The sequence below is a fragment of the Parambassis ranga genome, unplaced genomic scaffold, assembly GCF_900634625.1.
Source record: "Parambassis ranga unplaced genomic scaffold, fParRan2.1 scaffold_70_arrow_ctg1, whole genome shotgun sequence".
In the NCBI taxonomy this organism is placed as follows: domain Eukaryota; kingdom Metazoa; phylum Chordata; class Actinopteri; family Ambassidae; genus Parambassis; species Parambassis ranga.
In genome coordinates, this window is record NW_021144812.1 from 241,162 (window position 1) to 266,846 (window position 25,685).

At 52.1% G+C, this 25,685-nt stretch overlaps 4 protein-coding genes across 5 annotated transcripts; 1 reads left to right on the top strand and 3 right to left on the bottom strand.

The window, feature by feature from the left end:
- Positions 1 to 742: 742 nt before the first annotated feature.
- On the bottom strand, positions 743 to 12,541 carry nfxl1 (nuclear transcription factor, X-box binding-like 1). Of its 2 annotated transcripts, none has more exons than XM_028398979.1 (25): positions 12,473 to 12,541; positions 11,604 to 11,773; positions 11,335 to 11,523; positions 11,135 to 11,244; positions 10,939 to 11,069; positions 10,813 to 10,857; positions 10,559 to 10,692; positions 10,311 to 10,396; positions 8,833 to 8,908; positions 8,136 to 8,233; positions 7,930 to 8,044; positions 7,575 to 7,699; positions 7,381 to 7,503; positions 6,903 to 6,993; positions 5,746 to 5,866; positions 5,434 to 5,590; positions 5,113 to 5,204; positions 4,847 to 4,868; positions 4,530 to 4,652; positions 3,961 to 4,115; positions 2,818 to 2,887; positions 1,925 to 2,029; positions 1,734 to 1,811; positions 1,573 to 1,626; positions 743 to 1,505 (listed from the first exon to the last, which is right to left on the bottom strand). In XM_028398979.1, exons 2-25 carry the CDS (start codon positions 11,752 to 11,754, stop codon positions 1,293 to 1,295), a joined length of 2,664 nt encoding a protein of 887 aa, XP_028254780.1. In that variant the 5' UTR covers positions 11,755 to 11,773; positions 12,473 to 12,541; the 3' UTR covers positions 743 to 1,292. The 2 variants fall into 2 exon arrangements, with proteins under 2 accessions (XP_028254780.1, XP_028254781.1); XM_028398980.1 differs by lacking the exon at positions 12,473 to 12,541 and adding an exon at positions 11,862 to 12,427.
- A 2,036-nt stretch (positions 12,542 to 14,577) lies between these two features.
- On the bottom strand, positions 14,578 to 18,292 carry cnga1b (cyclic nucleotide gated channel subunit alpha 1b; the record flags this gene model as incomplete). Its single annotated transcript, XM_028398970.1, has 11 exons — positions 14,578 to 15,168; positions 15,243 to 15,418; positions 15,568 to 15,799; positions 15,872 to 16,024; positions 16,106 to 16,231; positions 16,626 to 16,798; positions 16,881 to 17,017; positions 17,267 to 17,441; positions 17,655 to 17,761; positions 18,000 to 18,104; positions 18,183 to 18,292. Coding segments are annotated over 11 exons (1,725 nt in total), but the record flags the coding sequence as incomplete, so codon positions are not given.
- A 96-nt stretch (positions 18,293 to 18,388) lies between these two features.
- On the bottom strand, positions 18,389 to 20,674 carry LOC114431347 (nucleolar protein 58-like). Its single transcript, XM_028398955.1, has 5 exons — positions 19,740 to 20,674; positions 19,465 to 19,660; positions 18,714 to 18,851; positions 18,555 to 18,611; positions 18,389 to 18,482 (listed from the first exon to the last, which is right to left on the bottom strand). Exons 3-5 carry the CDS (start codon positions 18,827 to 18,829, stop codon positions 18,389 to 18,391), a joined length of 267 nt encoding a protein of 88 aa, XP_028254756.1. The 5' UTR covers positions 18,830 to 18,851; positions 19,465 to 19,660; positions 19,740 to 20,674.
- Positions 20,675 to 20,720: 46 nt separating this feature from the next.
- Positions 20,721 to 25,157, top strand: cfi (complement factor I). Its single transcript, XM_028398968.1, has 17 exons — positions 20,721 to 20,855; positions 21,113 to 21,210; positions 21,687 to 21,840; positions 21,906 to 21,969; positions 22,053 to 22,209; positions 22,308 to 22,510; positions 22,638 to 22,745; positions 22,817 to 22,933; positions 23,043 to 23,072; positions 23,146 to 23,166; positions 23,284 to 23,429; positions 23,512 to 23,615; positions 23,769 to 23,873; positions 23,957 to 24,132; positions 24,388 to 24,489; positions 24,567 to 24,715; positions 25,007 to 25,157. Exons 1-17 carry the CDS (start codon positions 20,790 to 20,792, stop codon positions 25,073 to 25,075), a joined length of 1,869 nt encoding a protein of 622 aa, XP_028254769.1. The 5' UTR covers positions 20,721 to 20,789; the 3' UTR covers positions 25,076 to 25,157.
- Positions 25,158 to 25,685: the final 528 nt, after the last annotated feature.

A 25,685-nucleotide genomic window follows, 5' to 3' on the forward strand; every position in this document is an offset into this window, starting at 1 on the left:
ACCACACACAGACACACACACACAGACACACACACACAGAGACACACACACACACAGACACACACACACACACACAGACACACACACACACACAGACACACACAGAAAGACAGACACACACACAGACTGAAGAATGGGACAAACGTGAAACGCTGCAGTTCCTCCAGTGTCCACTAGAGGCAGGCTCTAACAGTGTGATTGGGGTGAGCTGTGTGGGTGCAGGATTCATCCAAATATGGGCATGAACTTCCTCTGGACAGGACCTATCAGGACTGCTGTGGGCGAGCAGCAGGCAGCGCTCTGGACCTCCTGTCCCACAGGGGGCGCTCTGCACACAGGCCAGAATAAACGCTCACCATGTTGAAAGTAATTCTGACACATTTTTATTTTTCTTCTAATTAATAAGCATCAATAACTATCAGTGACATCACCACAGCACCCTCCATTCTGATTGGACACAGCAGCAGCAGCAGCGCCCCTATAGGATATATGTTAGGACTCATGGAGGGAGGACCTCCTGTCGCCACCAGTCCTGATCTGAACGGACCAATCATGATCAATACTGGGTCTGACTGACCTCTGATGACATCACTGATCACTGCTGCTCATTCAGAGCGCCCCCTACAGGAGCTGTGGACAGGTCCTCCATGTTGGCAGTTCAATGTGTCCCTCCTCAGCTGTGGGACAGCGCCCTCCATCTGCTCACCGCTGTAATTACACCCTGCATCATCAGACCTCACACTGACAGTTTAAACGATTTATTTTCAAAGAAGAAAGAAGAAAAACAGACTTCAAATTCAATTCAAACATGGCGGACGTGATGACATCACTTTGTTGTAAAGGTGGCACCAATCAAAAGGCAGAAAAGATGAACAACATGGCAGCATCAGTCTGTCGAACACGTTCACTCAAATAACAGTGAACTCTGATCATGAAACAATGATTAGGAAATGCAAATGATTCGTTTCTCTTTAATTAATACTTAAAGTGAACACTTTGGTTCACGAAGACATCGATAACGCTCTAAATGTGCCTCCAACAGCAGCCAGCTAGCTGACAAGTTTAGCCAACGAATGTACTTAGTGAACAGCTAGCTGGCTAATTGATTCAGACATTACCAATCAATCTAAACCTAGCCAGCTAGCCGTAACATAGCCACACTGTAGCATCCTGATCAGTCCCATGCTGTTCCATTTAGGGTTTTTCTAGTTTGTTAGCATTAGCAGGTAAGCTAGGAAACCTGAGCCCAGACGTCGGTGTTTGACAGTGCGGCGTGTGCTATGATGAGCAGCTCACAGCTTCCTGTCTGAGTCGACGTCCAGCAGCAGGTAGTAGGTGGCAGCAGACAACAGAGCGCCGCCCAGTGGCACGAGGACGAAGGCAGCGCACCTCCTCCACCACCTCCTCCCCCTTCCCTTCTCGTCGTCCACCTCCTCCCTCCTCCCGCGCTTCTTGGAGCGGCGTCCTCCACGCTGCTGCCGCTTCTCGAAGGCCTCCAGCTCCTCCTGCACAGAGGAATGTCATCAGAACACCATCAGCTGCTCGCACGATGCTAACCAGCTGCACACTGACCTGAAGCCTCCGCTGCTCCTCGTCCTGAGCCGCACGCTGCTCCGCCTCCTTCAGCTGCACACACACACACACACACACACACACACACACACACACACACACAGGCTGTCAGAGTGTGTGTCCAGGTGTGAACCACTGTACAAGTGTGTGTGTTTATTTACCTGGCTGACCTTCCTCTGCTGGTCTCTGCAGACGTCATCGCACTGAACACACTGAACGGACGGAGAGCATGGGAACTCCTGCACACAGACACACACAGAGACACACACACACACAGACACACACACAGACAGTGTGAGTGTGTAAACCTGCAGTGGGGAATGACTGCTGCACAGTGATGAGCTGTTCTCACCTTCTTGATCCTCTTGCAGGGGCACCGCAGCTTGACCTTCTGCTGACACTTCTCCTCACACACCCCTGGGTGACACACCTGCTTACAGCGATGGCCGCAGCTCAGCTGCACACACACAGGAAACACACTGAGGCACAGAGGACTTCCTGAGAACAGCCCGGCTGACAGAAACATGAGCCGACCTGCTCTGATCACACAACCCTTCCTGGAAGTCCACCCCGCCTCCACCGGGATCCCAGCGCTCTGCTTTCTGACCACTTTCATGTGTTTCCACATGCTCCGCGGGGCGTTCACAGCCTAATGTGAGTCTTTAGGGGCTACATGTATGAGCAGCACACAGGCAGACGTCAGCAGAGGAAGGGCAGGCTGGTACCAGGCAGGGACAGCTGCTGGTGACCCGACACAAGGCTCCGGATTCTCCTGATCATCATCTCCAAATGTCAGAATCAGACTCAGCCAGGCCTCTGTGTGTGTGTTTGTGTGAGAACATTGGTGCTGCCACCGCTCCACATGTTTGTTATTTCTGCTGTGTGTGTGTGTGTGTTGGCTCCAGTAACTGCAGAATGAAAACAGTGTTCTGAGGACACAAACACACACACACAGTGCTCAAACACAGACACTGTGTGTGTGTGTGTGTGTGTGTGTGTGTGTGAATGCCAGTAAGTGACAGCATGAAACAGCTAAATCAGTCCCAGGTGAATGTAAACCGAGGCAGTCTGTGGTTCGCCTGGCGCCACTCAGCTGAACTGAAGACAGCGAGCACCGAATGAACAGCAGTGTGTTACTCCTGTGGCCTCACTATTGATTACTGATCAGGAAAAGAACTGAGACGGGGAAAGGAAACCGTGTGTGTGTGTGTGTGTGTGTGTGTGTGTGTGTGTGTGTGTGTGTACCTCTTTAGGACACTGGTTGTTGCAGGAGCCCAGCTGGACCTTGGTCTGCTCATCAGCTGATGTCAACTTCCTGCAGACAGAGCAGAGAGGGTTAACAACACACATGACCTCAATTACACTGCTTCACACACACACACACACGCATACACACACACACACACACACACCTACAGACTGTCTGTGTAGGTGTCCATGTGTGTCTGTGTGTAGGTGTGTCTGTCTGTATGTGTGTGTCTGTGTGTGTGTGTGTCTGTGTGAGTGTGTGTGTGTGTCTGTGTCTGTAGGTGTGTGTCTGTGTGTAGGTGTGTCTGTCTGTCTGTCTGTATGTGTGTGTCTGTCTGTAGGTGTGTGTGTGTGTCTGTCTGTGTGTATGTGTGTGTGTGTCTGTCTGTGTGTATGTGTGTGTCTGTAGGTATGTGTGTGTGTGTCTGTATGTGTGTGTCTGTCTGTAGATGTGTGTGTGTGTCATTGTCTGTGTATGTGTGTGTCTGTCTGTGTGTGTGTCTGTGTTGTTGTATGTGTGTGTCTGTCTGTGTGTATGTGTGTGTCTGTAGGTATGTGTGTGTGTGTCTGTATGTGTGTGTCTGTCTGTAGATGTGTGTGTGTCATTGTCTGTGTATGTGTGTGTCTGTCTGTGTGTGTGTCTGTGTTGTTGTATGTGTGTGTCTGTGTGTGTGTCTGTGTGTTGTTGTATGTGTGTGTCTGTCTGTAGGTCTGTGTGTGTGTGTCTGTAGGTATGTGTCTGTGTGTGTGTGTCTGTAGGTATGTGTGTGTCTGTAGGTATGTGTGTGTGTGTCTGTCTGTGTGTGTGTGTGTCTGTCTGTGTGTGTGTCTGTCTGTCTGTAGGTATGTGTGTGTGTCTGTAGGTATGTGTGTGTGTGTCTGTTTGTGTCTGTGTGTGTCTGTGTGTGTGTGTCTGTCTGTGTGTGTTATGTGTCTCTGTGTGTGTGTCTGTGTGTGTCTGTCTGTGTGTGTCTGTCTGTGTGTGTCTGTGTGTTGTTGTCTGTCTGTGTGTCTGTCTGTCTGTAGGTATGTGTGTGTGTGTCTGTCTGTGTGTGTGTCTGTGTGTGTGTGTCTGTCTGTGTGTGTCTGTGTGTGTGTGTGTCTGTCTGTGTGTGTGTGTGTGTCTGTGTGTGTACTGACGTGCACTCCACATAGAGCATGGTGATCTTGCAGTGGCAGCGCTGGCGGATCATCTGGCTGCATGGGGGGCAGGCGCCCGGGTGACAGGGGAGCGGGCATGGGTGGGGGCAGCCCGGTGGGCGGGGCTTACTGCAGTCCTCCTCACACACCTCACACTGTGGAGACATGGAGATCAGAGCGAGCCGCGATCAAACCGGTGAAACGAGCTGCTCCGGCAAAGTGGCCTTTCAGCCTTTAACCAGATTCACAGGGAGGCGCCCGGAGGATGACACGGAGGATGACACGGAGAGAAACCCCCTTCAGCCCCTTTTAGGACGGATTCACCTGCTCGAGGCAGACCCTCTTCAAACGTGCACACCCCTCCTGCGCTGTGCGCCTCCGTCTGGAAGCTTCATGGACCCCTGCTCTAGGCTCTCGTCCCTTCAAACAACGGCATTTTTGCCCCAACTCAATTAAACCATGTGCTCCAGCTCAGGAGGCCGAAGAGCGGACTCTTCTGTGGACAGGAGCGTCCTGAAGGACAGGAGGTCTTCCTCGCTCATACAACATCAGTTAGCCTGATCACTGACCTTAACGCCGCTGGTAACCAGGTGACACTCTCTGCTGCAGCTGTGGTTGCTGCAGGCCAAAGGTCGACCGCAGAGGCGCTGGCAGGAGAACGGACCCTGACGATGACACGGCACCAGGCTGACCTGATGCACGCACACACAGACACACACACACACAGATCAGACTACAGACGTCTGAAGGTGAGCGAAAAGTGCTGAATACCAAACAACTGAATGAATGAGCAGAGGACAAACTAATAATCCATAACAGGGTGTGGGATGGAGGAGACAAGGACACACACACACTGTGTGTGTGTGTGAAAGAACTGGGATCTTACCTCGTGTTCTCCAAAACAGGGCCTGGAAGACAAACACACCCGACTTAATTCACACAGACACACAACATGTGTGTGTTCGTTTAATAAGCAGCTCCTCACACACACACACACACACAGATGGTGATATTCACTGCGTCACTGCTCTGCAGGCCGCTGGCAGCTATTACACTCACACAGCAGGCAGTGTGTTTCTTATCTCACTGCTAATGACTCATGATGGAACCAAAACAACATGGAATGTGTGTGTGTGTGTGTGTGAGGCCTACGTTGGGATGGGTACTTGGCACGGCGGGCAGGGCAGGGCTTTCTTCACAAACGCTGGTTCAGACGGCTGCTCCCACGGACCCGCTAACTGGACCTGTAAACACAGGAAACAACATGTCCACGTCTCTGACAGGAAACAGGAAGCATCACATCACACAGCTGATGGCGGTGATAAGATGCTGATGACATCCACAGGGCCACGGCCGTGCTGACTGTACGACAGCCGCTTTAAGAACAGCTGCTGGACACACACATGTCAATCACTGCACAGAGTCTGAACGTCAGCACGGCGCCTATCAGAGGTGGACAGGGAGCCCGCCTACCTGCTGAGACCTCACCACCACCAGGTCGTGGCAGGGCTGTGGACAGGTGTGGCAGCAGCCGGGTAGCGGCAGCAGGCAGGCCTGCCTGCAGGGGGGGCAGGGTCCCGGGTGGCAGCGGTGAGGCTCTCTGGCCGGGTGGTGGCAGGACGAAGGACGCCTGGGGACACACGGCAGATTGAGAAACAGACAAACATGGCTGAGCGCCTCACAGCTGTACGTCTGCGCCACACTGTGTGAGCGCTGTGCTGAACAGGAAGTGATGTCACAGTGACATCACGCTCCTGTCTGATGTGTGTGTGTGTGTGTAATGACCTGCAGGTCTCTTTGCAGCGTGGCGGTTTGGTGCTCTTCTCTCGGCCGCAGGGAACGACCAGGACGGCTGAACCACACGTACACCGCACCTCCACGGACTCCGGACAGGGATAACAGCTGCCTGCAGGACAGGGGGACATTCAGAGGACAGGCTCCGAGGACACTGACAGGACGCTTCAGATACACACAACAACACTGACACCAGATCATTCCACTGCAGACATGTCCAACAGTAACACAACTCATCGTGTCCTGTTGCAGAATGAAGGTGTGTGTGTGTGTGTCAGTGGACACACTCTGAAGAGTCTCAATAAAAGGACACAGTGTTCCGTCTGTCACAGCTCGAACAGATAAAACCTGCACGCCTGCACTGCATCACACCAACACTCTTCAGAGTGTCCACTGACACACACACACACACACACACACCTTCATTGTGTGTTTCTGTGACGGTTGGTCACATGACTAATCATTTCCTCACAGCTACAGAGCCGTGTCCTTTATTTCTGGAGGATTAATACCTCAGTTTTTAGGTGTGCATCTCAAACACACAGCTCTAACTTCTAAAACTCAGATCTGCACACACAGACACACACACAGGCCTCGGTGCCGGATGTTATCGGCGCAGCGCTGCGACCTTCGTTTTGTCTGCTCTGAAAGGTCACAGCAGCCAATCAGCACGCAGATAAACAAATAAATTAACTTTAATCTATTCAGCCAATCAGGAGGCAGACAGCTGCATACATTATCCTTTATCATCCAATCAGTGAACAAAAGATGCATAAAGCTTCCTGTCATCACACACACACACACACACACACACAGACACACTCAGACACACACACACAGACACACTCAGACACACACTCAGACACACACACTCACTTTGTTAAAGAGGATTAATGATGTTTAGCAGGAAGCAGGGGTTAACATTTTCCCAAACACACACACCCCCAGCTGTGTGTGTGTGTTGTTCAGCTCAAATAAAAGAAATGCCAGGGAGCAATCATACACACACACACACACACACACACACGTGTCATGGGTCAGAACTTTCCAGTATTTGACCTTTGACCTTATCAGCTATGACTCCCTCCATCAATCACAGCCTATCTGACAGACATAAATGAGCGTTTGACCGTGTGTGTGTGTGTTACCTTGGTGACAGATGGAGGGACACTTGTGGTTTCGACATCCCAGAGTACGACCACAGCTCTGGTCACAGGGGGGGCAGTTGCCCGGGCAACACTGGAACACAAAGCATCGTGGGAACCAGTTCAGGGACGGAAGCCATCAGTACAAAACGACGGCGCTCTGATCACACGTCAGTCAACAGTTTCCGTTCAGATACCATCAGTCTGACATTTCCACCAAACAACCAGAACCAGAGCAACACGGCGGCAAATCAAAGGTCAGCGGCGCCTCAGGGTAAGGCCATCAGAAGACTAAAATAAGCTGGAATCAGTGGGTTCAGTCAAAGTTTGGACACAAACAGAGACATGTAGGGTCGAACTGATCAGAGCTGAAAGGAAACATCAACCTGTCTGATGACATCACACACACACACACACTCACAGCACACACATCTACAAATGGCTGCTGGTGTCCGGCGTGGCGGACCAGCAGAGTCCTGACCTTCCTCCTGCACTGGTGTCTCTGGCAGCTTCTGGTTTTGGGACATTTGGAATCACACAGGTATTCTCTGTGACACGGCATCTGCTTCCGGTGTTTTCCACACCTGCACTCCTTCTCCACCACCTGCAGGGACACACACTGTGTCACACACTGTGGTTCGGCCGTGTGCGAGTGTGTGAGAGTGTGTGTGTGACCTGTCTGCAGGTCTCGCAGCTTCCTCTGTGACACCTCATTGAACAGGTGTGTTTCAAACACGACAGCTGTCGGTCACACGTGTCTCCACATGGCGGCACTTCTTCTGTACATGGCAGAGAGGACTCTACACACACACAGACACACACAGACACACACAGACACACACACACAGTGACATTTAGAAAATACCAGCACAGAAGGAGTGTGTGTGTTTCTGAATAAGTAGAGATGTTGGCATTTGATACGATCATTAACCCTGTGATGTGGCCTGATCAGTCCACCATGTGTCCGTGTTAGAGGACACACTCAGACGTGTGTGTGTGTGTGTGTGTGTGTGTGTGTGGGGTCCCTCACTTGTTTTGCCGCAGGGACAGGATCTGCTGATGGAGCGAGGACACGGAGGACACACTCCATCATGACACACAACCTCACAGGTGTGATTTCCACAGGAGAGAGGAGCACCACACACCTGTCAGAGGGACAGAGAGACAGAGCTGACAGACAGAAGGACAGACCGAAGGACAGGCGGTCCTGGAGGTCCACGGTGCTGTGTGACTGACCTGCAGACAGTTCCAGCGGGGACTGGCACAGGGTCTCTCTGCAGCCTCCCTGCCACACACACAGCTCTGAACACTGACTCTGGGACAGGGTGAGCACTCTGACAGACAGGAAGAGAGACAGAGAGAGACAGACAGACAGACAGAGAGAGAGACAGACAGACAGACAGAGACAGACAGAGAGAGAGAAAGACAGACAGACAGGAAGAGAGACAGAGAGAGAGACAGACAGACAGACAGAGAGAGAGACAGACAGACAGACAGAGACAGACAGAGAGAGAGAAAGACAGACAGACAGGAAGAGAGACAGAGAGAGAGACAGACAGAGAGAGAGAAAGACAGACAGACAGGAAGAGAGACAGAGAGAGAGAAAGACAGACAGAGAGAGACAGATAGAGAGAGAGAGAGACAGACAGACAGGAAGAGAGACAGACAGAGAGAGAGAAAGACAGACAGAGAGGGAAAGACAGGCAAATAGACAGAAAGACAGACAGGCAGACAGACAGACAGAGAGAGAGAGAGAGAGACAGACAGAGAGAATCACCGTCAGCCATGTTGGACAGAACACACACAGCAGAACCTCTAAACCTGTTTTATCCACAGCTTCACTGTCTGAACATGAAAAACTGAATATGACTTATGAATCTGCTCAGTGTGTGTGTGTCTGTGTGTGTGTGTGTCTGTGTGTGTGTGTATATACCTGTGTGGCAAGGCTGAGAACAGGAGTGCTGTTTGCAGGGTAACAACTTCCCACACTGCTGCTGACACGACCAGGCCTGGACAGAAACATGACTGTGAGAAACACTCCACAGACACACAAACTTTTTTCGGGGAGGGCCAGATTCAATAATGCGAAACTCTCCGAGGGCCAGCAGTCCCCGATGTCATTATTTTAAACAATAACAACTGTGTATGCTGTATCTTACACAGCAAACAAAATAACATCTTAGCATTCAGATGAACAGATCAGAACATGTTATCTGAATTTACAGCATAAATTTAAAACATTCAGACACTGTGTGGTTGTGATAACAGAGCAACAAGTTATTGACTCTACTGTGAAGGTGAGATCTGATCATATGTGCAGGTCTGGTTCAGGAGCAGCAGACATCAGTAAAATGTCAGGTAGACCAGGTGGGAGCCATTTAGTGCTGATCTCAAAGGGTCTGTAATTTAATGTTTACACAGGTTTGCAGTGCATGGCAACGAGACGTAAAAACGTGATGACGTGCCTTACGACAGATGCGTACTGAATGACGGAGTCTTTTTGAGAGAAGTGACGCGTCTCACTGTACAGCTGACAGTTTAACAACAGAGAACGTTAACAAGCAAAGGGACTGATCTGCTGCTCCAGTAAAACATCACAGTTTATCACAGTCTGCTCACACGACACAAACTAAGTCATGATTTACAAATGTTCGCATTTCTGGGGAGTTGCTTTTATCCCGCCGCCGGTAAAAAGGCCCGAGCAGGCTGCCGGCCAGGACGCAGCCTCCCCGTGCAGCAGGGAGCAACGAGCGTCCCTCATCATGTCGCTTCAACTTCTCTAACGGCTCCAGCATCGCTCCCTGCTGCCTGGTGCGGGCAGCAGGGAGCGACACGATGGACAGGGAGAGGGACGCTCCGCTCCACTCCCCTGCGCTCCTGGAGCCCCCCAGTACTCCGGCACGTTCCCCAGAGAGGGACGCTCAATGCTGCACGGGGAGGCTGCTCTCTGGCCGGGCATCCCGCTCCCATGCACCCAGTCCATGAATTCTAATAGGGCTTCTATACTACAACTAATAATAACATAACATAATTCGTGGCTACAATTTATTTCTTTTTTACAGAGGGGCTCCGTAGTTTTGGAGAACTTCACTTGTACAGACGCTCTCTGATAGCAGGCTGTCTGCAGAAGCATGTTTAGTCTCGTAGTGAATTGTGTCGAAGTGCTGAACCGGTGTTTTGCACCTTCGGAGCCCTCTGCAGAGCTGGAACCAACAACCAAGCCCTGCAGCACCGCCTGACGCACCACGATGCAGACAGAGAAAGATAATGTTCTGCTCAGAGAATCATGACGCAAACGTTACACAACGAGTTAAAAACAAAAATAAGAATTGCCTGTTGATTTTGTATGATTTATGATTGGCCGCAGTTGGCCCACGGGCCGTAGTTTGGACACCCCTGCTTTAGATGTACCTTGTTGCTGCAGCGGCGGGGGAGGAGCTTAGCTTTGCCACACATACATGAAACTGACACCATCTTTGGACACGGAGGGCAGGGACCTGAAGACACACACACACACACACACAGGTTAACACACTGACAATGACGCCCAGTGCAACGTTTGCTGTGCATACGACAACAAAGATCTTGAATGTCATACTAATAAGTCTGAGCTCCGTGTGTGTGTGTGTGTGTGTGTGTGTGTGTGTGTGTGTGGTTACCGGGGTGACAGAGCAGCAGACAGGTGTGTCCACAGGTAGGTTTGAGCTCCTTCTGACAGACTGAGCCACAGGAGTGAGGAGCCAGCCAGGGGTCAGCAGGGGGATCCTGCAGTTTCCCACAGTAACACATGTACCTGAACACAACACAGAGAGCCCTCAGACCAGCTGTCACAGTGAAGCAGCACAGTGTGGAGCCCCCTGCTGGACGACACCAGGACTGACAGTAACACAATGACCAACACACACACACAGACCTGTTGGGCGTGGCGCTGGGCGGATACTCTGCACGACACTTGGGACTGAGCGGGAAAAAATCAAACATCAGACACAGTGTGAAACAACAGCGCCACCTTGAGGAGGAACATGACACTGATCCTCACCAGGGCCAGGGGTGCTGCTTCACACCGAAGTCCTCATCAGTGACAGAGGAAACCAGGAAGACCGAGTCCCGGGCCCATTTCTGAATGCAGGGCAGGTGGAAGAGGGAGAAACAGCCGGAGCAGCTCCACACCTGGAAACATCACTGACTTAGCTTTGGTTACTCCTCCTGTGTGTGTCTGTGTGTGTGTGTCTCACCGGCTGTGTCCTCTTCACAGAGCCGATGCAGATCAGGCAGGTGAGAGCCCCAGACTGGAACAGGTCACTGACATACTGACCTGTCCGGAGCAGGTCTGACGTGTCCCCACCTGCACACACACAGTCACAGTCTGGATCATTCCACCTCGCCTCTCACACATCACCACACCGCTGCGGCCATCCGACCCCCGTCCCCCCACCTGTCTGGTTGGTGTAGGTGGTAAATGTCGACGTCAGGATCTTCCCTCTTTTCCCGTCCCTGTGGTCTTCATCACCATTGTCATCGCTGTCTTCCTCAGAGGAGGAGCTGACTCGGCTCTCTACCAGTCTCTGAGCAGCAGCCTGGTTGGACTTCCTGATCTCCTCAAACTTGGCCTGGACCGACGCACCTGTCAGTTACACAGAAGCAGGAAAGTTAGTCCACTGTCTCATCTGTCCAGAGGACGGGCGTCCCGAGACTCATCATCACCGTGTGGAGGTTGTGCTGCCGGGCCCGGCTCCGTCCTCTGTCCTCCTCGTCCCGCAGCAGCCCCTAGCCTCTCCTTCTGCGGGGGTCGTGGCCTTTCACCTTCCTGGCCCCGCCCTCGGCCCCTGCCGTGCAGTCGCCATGCCGGCTCCATGGCAGCCGCCTCCTCAACTCTACAGACAGGAGCGACAGGAAGCGGTCAGAGCGGTACATTTAACACATCACATGTCATCCACCTGTCTTAACATGAATGCTTCTTGCTTTGGTAAGCAGTGCCTGTTCCGGGTCTGCAGGTCACACTCTGCTCCATGAGTACACCCAGGGAGTCAGAGGCCCCCTGAAGAGGCCCTGCTTCACGTCACAGTGAGAGGCGAGCTGGATGATGGAGGATCTTCCTCCGCAGACAGCCACGATGACTCCTCTGGACATGAGACTTCATTCATACAGACCTGTGTTTACATGTGTGTGTCACAGTCTGCTGCCACACAGCGGCGCATGTCTGCACAGCGCAGCCGGCCTGCAGCCTGTGGGTTACGGACTGGCAGCTCACACAGCTCCATGGACCACCACGACACTCACAGCCTGGACCCAGACTTCTCCCGGTGGACGGGTCCCTGTGTGTGTGTGTGTGTGTGTCCGGCGGTGTGTTGTTGTGCACAAAGCATCATAACGTGTGAGGCTGCACTTTAGCCGGCTAGCCCCTACAAGCTAACGTCATTAAGTTCCCGAGTGAAAAGCGGCGCGAACAACCCGCAGGGAGAGTGAAAAAGCCCACGGAGAGGTGAAGGCGCCCCGGAGCTGCCGTACGTGGGAGCCGGGACTTGAACGGCGGACGGGACCGTGGGTTAAACACAGTTTTAATAGAAACTCACCTGAGCAGGCAGCGACCAGTGCAGACTGAAGACTGGGTGTCTGCGCGCCGCGGTGCATGCCGGGGCTCGTAGTCCCAGCGGCCTGCTGCCTCTGGAAGACAGCGCGTAGGAAAACTACTATTCCCAGAGGCGGAAGAAAGGCGGGAGCAGAGCGGTGGGCGGGAACACACAGGCGACGTGTCAGCCGGACGGTGGGTCACTCCATTCATGTTTACACACACACACACACAGACACACACACACACAGACACACACACACAGAGACACACACACACACAGACAGACACACACACACACACACACACACACACACACACACAGACACACACACACAGACACACACACACACAGACACACACACACACACACACAGACACACACACACACAGAGACACAGACAGACACACACACAGACACACACACAGACACACACACACAGAGACACAGACACACACACAGACACACACACACAGACACACACACACACACAGAGACACAGACAGACACACACACACACAGACACACACACACACACACAGACACACACACACACAGAGACACAGACAGACACACAGACACACACACACACACAGACACACACACACACACACAGACAGACACACACAGACACACACACAGACACCACACAGACAGACACACACACACAGACAGACACAGACACACACACACAGAGACACAGACAGACACACACAGACACAGACAGACACACACACAGACACACACACATAGACACACACACAGACACACACACATAGACACACACACACACACACAGAGACACAGAGACACAGACAGACACACACACACACACAGACACACACACACAGAGACACAGACAGACACACACAGACACACACAGACAGACACACACACACACAGACACACACACACAGACACACACACACAGAGACACAGACAGACACACACACACAGACACACACACACAGACAGACACACACAGACACACACACACACAGACACACACACACAGACACACACACACACAGACACACACAGAGACACAGACAGACACACACACATAGACACACACACAGACACACACACACAGACACACACATACACACACACAGACACACACACATAGACACACACACAGACACACACACATAGACACAGACAGACACACACTCACACAGACACACACACAGACACACACAGAGACACAGACAGACACACACACACACACACACACACACACACACAGACAGACACACACAGACACACACACAGAGACACACACACACACAGACAGACACACATAGACACACACACACACACACAGAGACACAGACACACACACACACACAGAGACACAGACAGACACACACACACACACAGACACACACACACAGAGACACAGACAGACACACACAGACACACACAGACAGACACACACACACACAGACACACACACACAGACACACACACACAGAGACACAGACAGACACACACACACAGACACACACACACAGACAGACACACACAGACACACACACACACAGACACACACACACAGACACACACACACACAGACACACACAGAGACACAGACAGACACACACACATAGACACACACACAGACACACACATACACACACACAGACACACACACATAGACACACACACAGACACACACACATAGACACAGACAGACACACACTCACACAGACACACACACAGACACACACAGAGACACAGACAGACACACACACAGACACACACACACACACAGACAGACACACACAGACACACACACAGAGACACACACACACACAGACAGACACACACAGACACACACACACAGACACACACAGACACAGACACACACAAACACACACACACTCTCACTCACACACACACACACAGACACACACACACTCTGTCCCGTTATAACATATGTTATACATATGTTATATAATAACATATGTTATATAATAACATATGTATAACATATGTTGTACATATGTATAACATATGTTATACATATGTTATAACATGATGTGTGTCCTCTTGCTAACATGTTAGCATCACCGTGTGTTATTTTAATATAAAGGAATCCGGTGTTCTTTATAAAATGACTTTATTTCAGTGCCCTGCTTCCACAGTTCACACTATTGATTGTAGCCTAGCGTCTCTGGCTAACACCTGTCTATGTGAGACATCCGTCCCATAAGTGTCTCCACTCACTGCTCACACAGTCTACGTCATACATGGGTCACATGTTACAACTTAAATGTGAGACAAACGTGGATGAGTCAAAGTGGTTGTCCTTCAGTCCGTCCGTCCGCCCTTCACTCTACAGCAGACTACTGCTAGCAGACGTTTGGACCGTGGATTCTGTGACGTCCTCACTTAGCCACCCTGCTAACTCAAGCTCTAAGAACCAGGTGTAGGCTACACCCAGGTCCTCTCTACTTCTGTTCTTATTTCTGTGTCTCGGGCGTTGGTGGGGGCGGAGCATCGCCTGGTTGGTCAGCCCGTGGCGGCGGCGCCAGCTTCCTCTCCAGCCGGGTGACTCTGTGCTTGAGCTTGCTGTGGGTGGCTTCGTGCTCAGCCAGCAGCCGGGCATACCGGGTCTGCAGGACGTCCAGCGAGCTCGTCATCCGGTCCACTTTCTCCTCGATCTCCTTGGGGTCAGGGCCCTGTGCTGCCACCTGGAGGACAAGACACGTTTATATCAGCGCCCGCATGTCATTCTGCTTCTCTGTGCGCGGTCATGTGACTGTACCTCCAGATCCAGCAGTCCGTCCTTCATCAGAATCTGCCTTCCCTTTTCCTCCAGCATAGCCTTAGCATCAGGATACTCCGTCAGCGCCTCCATCAGGTCATCTTTGGAAAGACAGAAGAGATCGGAGTAACCGATGCTCCTGATGTTAGCGGTCCTCCTGTTCCCAGCCTTACTGCCTGTTGGTAAAAACATTGAAGAGCGTCAGTGGAGACAAGGGACATTCAGAGACACAAGGACCGAAAGCTGCAGTTCCTCCAGAGTCCACTGGAGGCTGGCTCCAACATATTAAATATGATATAAACAAGCCTCTCCTATGAAGAGCTACCTTTAATAGCCAGGATGCTAATCTCGCCAAAGTAGCTTCCATCACTGAGAACCACAAACTGCTTGATGCCGTCATCAGCGACCACGGCCAGCTTTCCCTCCTTGATGATGTACATCTCTCTGCCGATGTCACCCTTCTTGCAGATGTAGTCTCCTGGACTGTAGACCTGCGGCTGCAGTTTCAGCACCAGCTCCACCAGCAGGCCGGCCTCGCAGTCCGCAAAGATACGAACCTGCAGACAAAAGGGCTGTGAAGGACCGCCCCCCCCACTGTCAGAGCAGGGTTTCAAAGTGTGAGAGCAGACCTTCTTCAGGGTGTCCAGGTGCACGTTGATGGCGATCTCGGCTCTGAGTTTGTCAGGGAGGTACTTCAGCACCTCCCTCTCATCCACCGCTTTTTTATTGGTCCACAGGAAGTCAAACCATTTGATCACTCGCTTCTCCAAGTCCTTTGTTACCTGGAGGAAGAAGAAACAGACAGACAAGCTGATCAGTCCAGCACTGTCCCCTGAGGCTGGACGTCAACTAAAGCCACTCACCTTCCGGAAGCTCATGTACTGTTTGATGGCGTCGATGCGTGCCTGGAAGTCGGCCCTCGCAGCGTTCATGTTCGTGATCATGGAGCCCACGTTACCAACGATGGTGGCAAAAATCAACACGCCCACCTGGACAGGAAGAGACCCATCTTTACATCATGTTACTTTATGTTACATGTCCTTCATGTCTTCTCTAAATGAGTCCAAACTCTGCTGCCCTTTTCCCGTCCAGTTCAAAACCTCCTTCAGACCTTTAACTTGAAGGACTTAAAGTTCGTATAATCTACAGGTGACAGAAGAATCTTCCACGGAACAGACAGCATCATAAAACAACCGCCACTGTGACCTTTCTCTGAGGGGGCACTCCTCTGTGGACCCCATCCAGGATGTAGCACCTGAACTTGGACTTTTTCACCTCACACCAAACAGGAAGGGACAGCCAGCTAACCTGGAGAGGCTACAACACTCCTAGTTTCTTTGCATCAGGTTTGTATAGATTGAAGGAATATGAAGCCACACCCACCAGGAAGTCAGTGACAACGAAGAAGTACTCCGAGTTCTCCACAGGGGGCGGTGTTTCTCCAATGGTGGTGAGTGTCAGAGTGGACCAGTACATACTATAGGCATACTTCCTCACCAGGCGGCCAAACTCTGGGTCCTTTGGGTTGGGATACACAAACCTGTCCGAACCAAACCCTGAAGGGACAGGAGCAGGGACAGGTCAGTGTCTCACAGGTCTATGAACCAATCAGAGAGAAGCTTCAGCCAGCAGCCTCACCAATGGCCTTGGAGAAGGAGTAGTAGAGACAGGCGTTCCAGTGGATGATGATGACGATGTACATGACCAGATTGGAGATGCGGAGGACGTTTGGGTAATTTGTCCTGGTCTCTGTCCGCTGGAAAAACTCCAGCATCCTGAGACAAAGACATGAGGTGAAGGGTCAGGCTCACAGAGGTGATGGACCGTCATCGTTCAACGTACAGTCACCGTTACTGCTACACATTCCCAGTTTGAAACATGACGTCATCCAAAAACCTCTGATACCAGCGCCCCCTGTGGCGGTGAGGTGAACTGCAGGTAGTCTGTCCAAACAGTGGCACTGTACTTCATTAGAGGACGTACAGCACTGCCAACCAAAGGAGAGAGAGAGGAGCTCTGCTTACCTGTTGAACCTGAAGAGTTTGTTAAGGCGGATCTCAGGGTAGCTGAGGCCAAAGACCAGGTACAGAAAGTCTGTGGGGATCATGGAGACCAGGTCCAGCTTGAACTGGAAACTCTTTATGTACCGGTCTCTGAGCTTCTGCTCATCCTTCACCAGCAAACCCTGCTCCAGGTACCCTGCACGCACACACACACACACATGCATACATGCACGCGTGCACACACGCACACACACACACATACATGTGTGCGCACGCACACACACACACACATATACATGCATACAGAATGAGAGAGAGAGGAACCAATGTGTTGATGAGTCACATTAACATGTTTTCATATATGATGAAGAGTGTGTGTCTGTGTGTGTGTGTGTGTGTGTGTTCTAACCAGTCCTGGTTCTGAAGACCATGTCAGCAAGGTAGACGAGGTCAGAGAGAAGATCTACGAAGAACCAGAAGACCAAGTAGTCTGATTGCAGTTCCTCAAAACATGCCCTGAAAACACAGAGAGAGAGGGTGTCAAACTGTAAGTCCAGTCCTTTGTTGGACTCCGTCCTTAGAGTCTCGCTCTGGGTAATAAATGTGCTTTAGATGCAGTTCCTTCAGTGTCCAGCAGAGGGCGGACCTCCAAATTGTCCAGGGTAGCTCTGTGTCTGTCCTTGGATCAGTCAGGAGTCCAGTCACAGCACTGAAGGACGTGTGGACAGGATGTGTGTGTGTGTGTGTGTGTTACCTGGCTATGATCAGGGTCCAGTTGTACATGACTGGGACAGTGATAACAAACAGCCAGTGGTAGTATGTGTTCCCCGCTGGATCAATCACAGTGATCTCCTTAGGACTGCACACACACACACACACATTAGAAACATGATAACTCCTCACACACGCCCTTAACTAAACTATCATTTGAACATACGGCTGTTCTTTGGCCTTCTTCTCCTTCTCCTCCTTCTCCTTCTTCTCCTTCTCCTCCTTCTCCTTCTTCTCCTTCTCCTCCTTCTCCTTCAGTTTCTTCTCCTTCCTCTCCTTTTTCTCCTGCTTCTCCTTCCTAAGACAGAGCAGACAGTGATGGACAAATGATGGACGGTTTGTTTGGTGTGATGTGATGAGGAAGAACCAGGCTTACTCCGTCTTCTCCTTCTTCTCCTTCTTCTCCTTCTTCTCTTTCTTATCCTTCTTATCCTTTTTCTCCTTCTTCTCCTTCTTCTTCTCCTCCCTGTAGACCACAGAACACACACCAGGACTTAGACTGAGGCCACTGCTCTGATACTGTGTGTGTGTGTCTTACTCTTCGTTGTTGTTGCTGTTGTTGACGTTGAAGAGGCCTCCTGCTCTGTGGATGACTCTGAGGAGGAAACACGTTGCAGGAGATCAGGGTGGTCGCGGCGTGGAGAGTAAAATACAGAGAACATTTGATTTATATACACTTCTCCGGGTCAGGACTCACCTGCCCCCCTCCCTGGCTTCTCCAGGCTCCTCCTCCATGTCTTGTAGAATGATGGTGGGTGGATGTTGGGTGGAGCTGGAGACGTGGGGTGGGACTGATGGAGCTACTTTAGCCATGGAGACGCCGTCCTCTGGCTGTCTGTTATCAAGGAAAGAACACTACTGTCCTCAGTCTGTGCGTTAGGACAGTCACGTGTGATGGCAGCCAAACGTGGCGCCATGACGGTGACATCACAGGGAGACACCAGAAACATTTTATTTACATGTCCCAGCATGCACAGCTCCATCCTGTCCCAGCAGAGGGATGGTGGGGATGTGTGGTAGGCTGCCAGTAGCTAGCATTAGCTAACCAGCAGTGACGCTAACAGTGATCCAAGGGAGGACATGAGAAGACTGTGGGGTCAACCAGAAAGACTGTCCCTTTTTAGTCTTTGTCTCTGAGCACTGTGTGGACTGTGCTGTGGCTCCCTGTGTGTCTGACCCTGACCCTCTTACAGACCAGGTGGACAGACTGTCCCACTCAGCTGTTAGCTGTTAGCAGTTAGCAACGGTGCGCCAGTTTTCATCACTACATGCCGTGTCAGTACAAACCTGACCTCCTTTGTCTGTTAGCTAGTAGTCATTGTCAAAGCTGTCACTGCTGGTTAGCTAGCATTAGCTTCTCCCCTCAGTGATAAGATCGTCTGTGTTGCAGAGTGATGGTGGAGCAGCTGGAACACATGCAGCAGTGCTGTATGTTATTATCTCCTTACCTGTCAGCTGATAATCCCTCACCCTTGGTTACGCAGCCTAGATCCACCGATGACCCCTCAAACTCATCACCATGGAAACAAAGAAGTAAAGTCCATACACAGGCTGCTGAACACGCCCGGACCCTCTAAGTCCTCAGCAGTTTGGAGTCCAGGACAGAAAAGAGTTGGACAGCCCGGGTCCAGCAGGAGAGTCACCCTGACAGGGATAAAGGGATTAGAGGAGGGATGATACACTCTGCCTCACACACTCCTGCTCTCAGGTCCCGTTCAGCCACCTCACACTCCTTCAGCTCTGAGCGACCACATGTGGAAAAGTCCAGCAGGAGGACAGGAAGGACGGGGGTCAGCGGGGCCCGGAGGCAGGAGGCCCGCCTGAAGGAGGACAGGAGGGAAGGAGCGAAGGAAAGGAGGCACAGAAAGACGACAGCGAGAGGGAAGCGAGGCTGACCCTGCTGACTCAGCAGCCTCTCACAGGCAGCTTTGATTGGCTTATCAGGAATTAGGGAGCGTATTTATGCCAGCTGACTGTCAGGCTGTGCTGACAGCCAGGTCCATGCCAACAGTTTCTAATGTCTAACTACACATGTGGGCCTGAAGCTGTGTGTGTGACAGCATACGATGAGGCAGGTGTGATCTGATTGATGTTCCCCAGTCTGAACTGGGTCTGAGTGGTGCTGGTGCTGCTGGTGGGGACATACAGTAGGTCCCAGGACACCGGTTGGCCGTCTTCTTGTCCTCATGTCCGCTCAGTGCTGGGGTGAGTCCCTCAGACACGTCCCCACTAGCTCATCCAGGCAGAGGCCAAGGCCTCGTCCAGACCAGCCGGGATCCTTCTAGTGTGTCCTGGGTCTGGATGACCAGAACACGTCCATCTGAAGCCGGTGCCCAAACCTTCTTAGCTGGCCTAATGACAGGTTTTAAATTCCTCCCACACAGCGTCCCGACAGTGTAAACATGTTTATTGATTTAACATGGAGGCTGTGCAGGTGGACACTCCAGGAGCAGCCATGAACTCTGTGGGACTGTGCTAAGCTAAGCTAAGCTAAGCCTCCCGTTTCAAACACCATGCGGTGGGTTCAGACTATGACCTGCAGTCCTGACCCCATGTTTGTTCAGTGCTTACTGGAACCTGGGGTTTCCAGTGTGCACTACAACAAGCCCTCCCCTGCCAGGAGCTTATCTAATCTGTGTGGACAGACCGGTAGATAACCTGATCATTGATCAGTGAGCCCAGCACCAGACCGTGGCTCGTCCCAGACACAGTCCTGCTCTCGGCCTGTAGCAGCCTCTCCGTGGTCTCTGTAGAGCTGAGCTGTGGAGCAGCCATGTTTGTCCGGACGCCGTCACTCTCTTCGTTCTTGCTGCTTCTTCTCATCATGTGCTCTGACACGGTGAGTCTGCTCTCAGTCTACCACCACATAAAGAGAAGCTGTTCCAGGCTGGGGGCCCCCACACAAGGCCCCGCCACCACCCGAAGGCCGCCGTTCAACAACTGAGACTCTTCCAAGAACAACTCACATCTACAGACCAGCTGCTCTTATGTTGAGTATCTGTAGAGCTGACAGGTTGCTGTCGGTGTGTGTGTGTGTCTGTGTGTGTGTCTGTGTGTGTGAGCTCTGCCTGTTCTGTGCTTTAACTGCTCCTCCAGATGAATGCAGCAGATCCACCACCACAGTCTCCAAACCCCGCCCCCACTTCGCCTGCCACGGAGGATTTTACTGGTCCGCCCGAGTGTCTGCAAAGAAGGTACGTAGAGTCTGTGATCCAGCAGGAAGTCCAGTCACTGACGGTATGGTTTATAACAACACAGGTGACAGACTGTGGACCAAGCTTCTGAGGAGCTGCATGTTGGCAGTGTCACCTTTAAAACTCCAAATTTGGACAAAGGGGGTGTGACCCCACACACAGTGAGAGCGGCCACGCCCACAATATGACGCACAATTTAAGTCATAATATAACTAAAGTGAGTTCTAACACAGCTGAGCTGTGTCCCCTCATGACGTCCTGACAGCCTTTGAATGTGCTCCGCTGCCACCTTGTGGACAGATGCAGTACTGCAGGAGCTCTCAGTGCCTGCAGTGTTACCCTGTGAACTGTGGCGTCCCTGTAGACCACATGGGCTGTGATGGGCCAATCATGGCGGCCTGCAGCTGTAGTGTCTCTTTCCTGAGTCCAGGACCTGTGTGTGAGTACTGTGACACTGCTCTGTCTGCCTTCATCAGGCCGACTCGTCGATCATGTGACCTGGTCTTCTGCCCTCCCTGGGAGCGTTGCATTGAAGGACATTGCTCTTGTAAACTGCCCTATCAGTGTCCTGCTGAAAATGTGACATCAGTGTGTGGGCGAGACAGCAGGAAGTACCGGTCCTACTGCCAGGTAACGTCTCCCAGTCTGCACCCCAGACCCCCTCAGACCAGAGTCAGACTGTTCGTCTCTTCCAGGTGATGGCCATCTCCTGTCGGAGCAGGAAGTCCATCATGTCTCACTTCGGGGGCCTCTGTGACGGTTTGCTCTCACACAGACATTCAGGCCTCTTTGTCTCACTGCTGACTGCAGCTCATGCTTCCTGTATGTCTCTGTCCCCACAGCAAGTGTCCAAAAGTTCCAGAGTTCCATAGACGAGGGCACGGGCGTGGTCAGGATCTTTGTCCCCGACGGCACAGCAGGCGGGGAGCAGTTCCTGGTGTGTTCCAAGCTGTGGGACATGGCAGCTGCTAATGTGGCCTGCAAGCAGCAGGGGCCCCTGTGAGAGGACATGCATTTACACCCCCCCACCACCACACACACGTGTTTGACTGTGCAGTGTTTAGCCTGCAGTGCTGACGTCCTGTTGACCTGTGCAGGGGGGCAGCGTCGGCTGGTTCGGTGCCATTTGAGTCCCTGATGACAAACGATGAAGACAAAAAGCTCCCAGGCAGCTGCATCAGTGTCCGCTGCCAAGGCTACGAGACGTCTCTGGCTGAGTGCATCATCTACGACAAGGAGGACATCAGCACCAGCCCGGTTGCAACCGCAGCCTGCTACAATGCTGCAAAGCCTCCCACAGGTCAGTATGGTCACCTGAGCCCAGCTGCAGCAGCGCCACCAGGATCACATGGCTCCTCCTGACCTGGCCTGTGAAGGAGTTAAAGTCCTGAACACGTTGATTCAGGGTTTGTGTGTGTGTGTTTCAGGGGAGGAGTGTGGCTTCGTCTGTGCAAACAACAAGTGTGTGGCTCTGAGCCAGACGTGTGACGGCGTGGACGACTGTGGGGACCGGAGTGACGAGATGTGCTGCACAGGTAAACACACAGACACACACAGAGGCGGCCTTTGTGTTGTGTGTCACTGTGTGGATCTTTGTGTTGGTCAGAGTGCAGAAAAGGTGCGTTCCGCTGCAAGACGGGGGTGTGTGTCCACGAGGACTCACTCGGTGACGGGCAGGTCGACTGTCTGGATGGCGAGGACGAATCTGTGACATCTGCACACAGTAAGACACTTCTAACGGTGGACACTGAGGTGCATTCAGTGTCCACTGACATCACGAGCTGGTGATGTGTTCACATGCAGCCTCTGCTGTGGTGCTTTTGTGTTTTCAGGTGTGGCGAACGCAGCACTCCAAAAATCAGGTAAGACGTGTCCTCACAGCAGAGAGGGTCTGTGCTGGAAACAACTACTGACAGCTGTTTGTCTCTGTTCCAGCGTACGTCTCTCCCAAAGCGGGTACGTGTCCCTGCTTCAGTTGTTTCCATGGTTTCCTGTTCACACCCCATGCTGACAGCTCAGCTAGAGGGCGCTCTGCAGACAATCCTGACTACATTTCTCCACGTTTGTCTCCAGAAATAAGGACCAACAGGGAGCAACTGGAGTCCAAGTTGGTCTGTGGGAAACCCAACCCGGACACAGTGGACAACATGGAGGTGGTGGAGCGTGGGAGAAGGAGCATCCGAGTCAAGAGGGTGGTGGGAGGACTCGCAGCAAAGCCGGTCAGTTTCTTGTGTTTTTACAAAACCTGCATGAGGAGGAGCCGTCTGAGACCGGTCCCTGATGCTCCTGTTCGGTCCGCAGACCCAGATCCAGTGGCAGGTGGCTCTGGAGGAGAACCGGAGGATCGACTGTGGAGGAGCTTACATCGGAGGCTGCTGGGTCATCACTGCTGCTCACTGTGTCAGGTAGGACACACAAACAGGTCCCATCCATGGAGGCCCCACCTCATAGCTCATAGGACTCAAGACCTGCTGCTGACGAGCACAGACCAAAGGGGGGCCCACATGGCCTGCGGACACAGCACTTTGGTGTAAACTCATGTCTCGTGTCTTCTCCAGACCCAAACCTTCGGCCTTCAAGGTCAAGTTTTCTCTCTGGAAGAAATCTAAAGCTCAGAACACCACAGACATCGTTCCTGTTGAGGAGATTATCATCCACCCCAGGTATGAGTCCCCCTCCTGAGTCCATGTGTTACACTCCACCATCAGACCGTGACAGGAAGCCTTCCTGTGTTTACACCCTGCAGCTACGACGCTGCCACCTATGAAAACGACATCGCTCTGGTGAAGCTGGAGCCGCTTCCCTTCACCGATACATGTCTGGAGGACAACCCTGGTGTCAGAGCCGTCTGCGTTCCCTGGTCCACCCACCTGTTCCAGCCCAACCACACCTGCAGCATCTCTGGCTGGGGACGGACAGCAGGTAAGCAGCAAATGAGCCTGCGGGTGGAGGGTCTGGGGGTGGAGGGCCTGGGGGGTTGAGGGTCTGGGGGTGGAGGGCCTGGGGGGTTGAGGGTCGTGGGTGGAGGGCCTGGGGGTGGAGAGCCTATGGGTGGAGGGCCTGTGGGTGGAGGGCCTGGGGTGGAGGGCCTGTGGGGTGGAGGGCCTGTGGTGGACGGTCTGGGGGTGGAGGGCCTGGGGGGTGGAAGCAGCAGAATAATGACGGCTTTGTGTTCAGAGGGCCGAGGAGCTCAGGTGCTGCTCTGGGCCAACGTGTCCCTCATCAGTGACTGTCAGACATACTACAAAGACCGCTTCAAACCAGGCATGATGTGTGCAGGTGAGTGTGTGCAGGCGGCTGACCAACAAACTGTAGACACACAGCAGCTCACTGTGTGTGTGTGTGTGTGATTGCAGGTGACCTGGAAGGCAGTGTGGACTCCTGTCAGGGAGACAGTGGAGGCCCTTTGGTTTGTGAGGATGAACGGGGATTTTCTTACCTGTGGGGCATCGTCAGCTGGGGGGAGCGGTGCGGACAGCCAGGATTCCCCGGGGTCTACACCCAGGTAGGGTCTTAAATGACTGGGATGGGCCACGAAGCCAGGTCTGTTTACCAGCTGATGAAGGTGGCTCTCATCAGATGATGGTGATGATGATGATGATGATGGTGGTGATGATGGTGATGATGGTGGTGATAGTGGTGATGATGATCACAATGGTGATAGTGATGGTGGTGATGATGATGATGGCGGTGATGATGATGGTGGTGGTGATGGCGGTGATGATGGCGGTGATGATGATGATGATGCTGATGATGATGAAGGCGGTGGTAACATGGAGTCCTCTCTGTGCTGCAGGTGGCTCATTACTTCGAGTGGATCAGAATTAACACAGGCTGGCCTGTCGTCACCAAGTTTAACTCTTGATGTGCCAACATCAACGACTGAAAGCTTTTGTTTATCCAACCAGTGATTGTACCAAACTGATTAAAGCTGTCAATGAAAACTCTGTCTGTCCCCATTGTTCATGAGCCACTAAGCAGCTGCAGCACACACACAGCACCCCCTGCAGACACACAGCTGTATGGCACCTTGAGAGGAAACATGCGCAATGAGTTGTTTTTTAAAATGTGTTTATTCATTTTCTTCATAAACAAACATAGAAAGACAAGACCAGACAACAATTACACAACAACAAGCTGGGACATGTAGCAGGTACACACTCAGAGAATCAGTGGGAGCTACACAAAAAGGAGTACAACATTTTATACAATGCTCAATGTGGTTTGAAAGAGGAGTCAGGAAGCATCTATGTTAAGCTGGAAAAACCTTCCCTTAACAGAGGTGGTGGCCTCAGACATCATCTTTCCACCACATACAATGCAGTGATTCCATCCATTCCAGGAAGTTTGCACGACTCACAGTAAGAACAAAGGGCTGTCAACCAGTCCCCCTCCGGCAGTTTCATAGTCGTTAGCCAGTCGTTAGACACACCTGGCCCAGTCAGCCAAAATCACAGGTAAGTATGGAAACATTT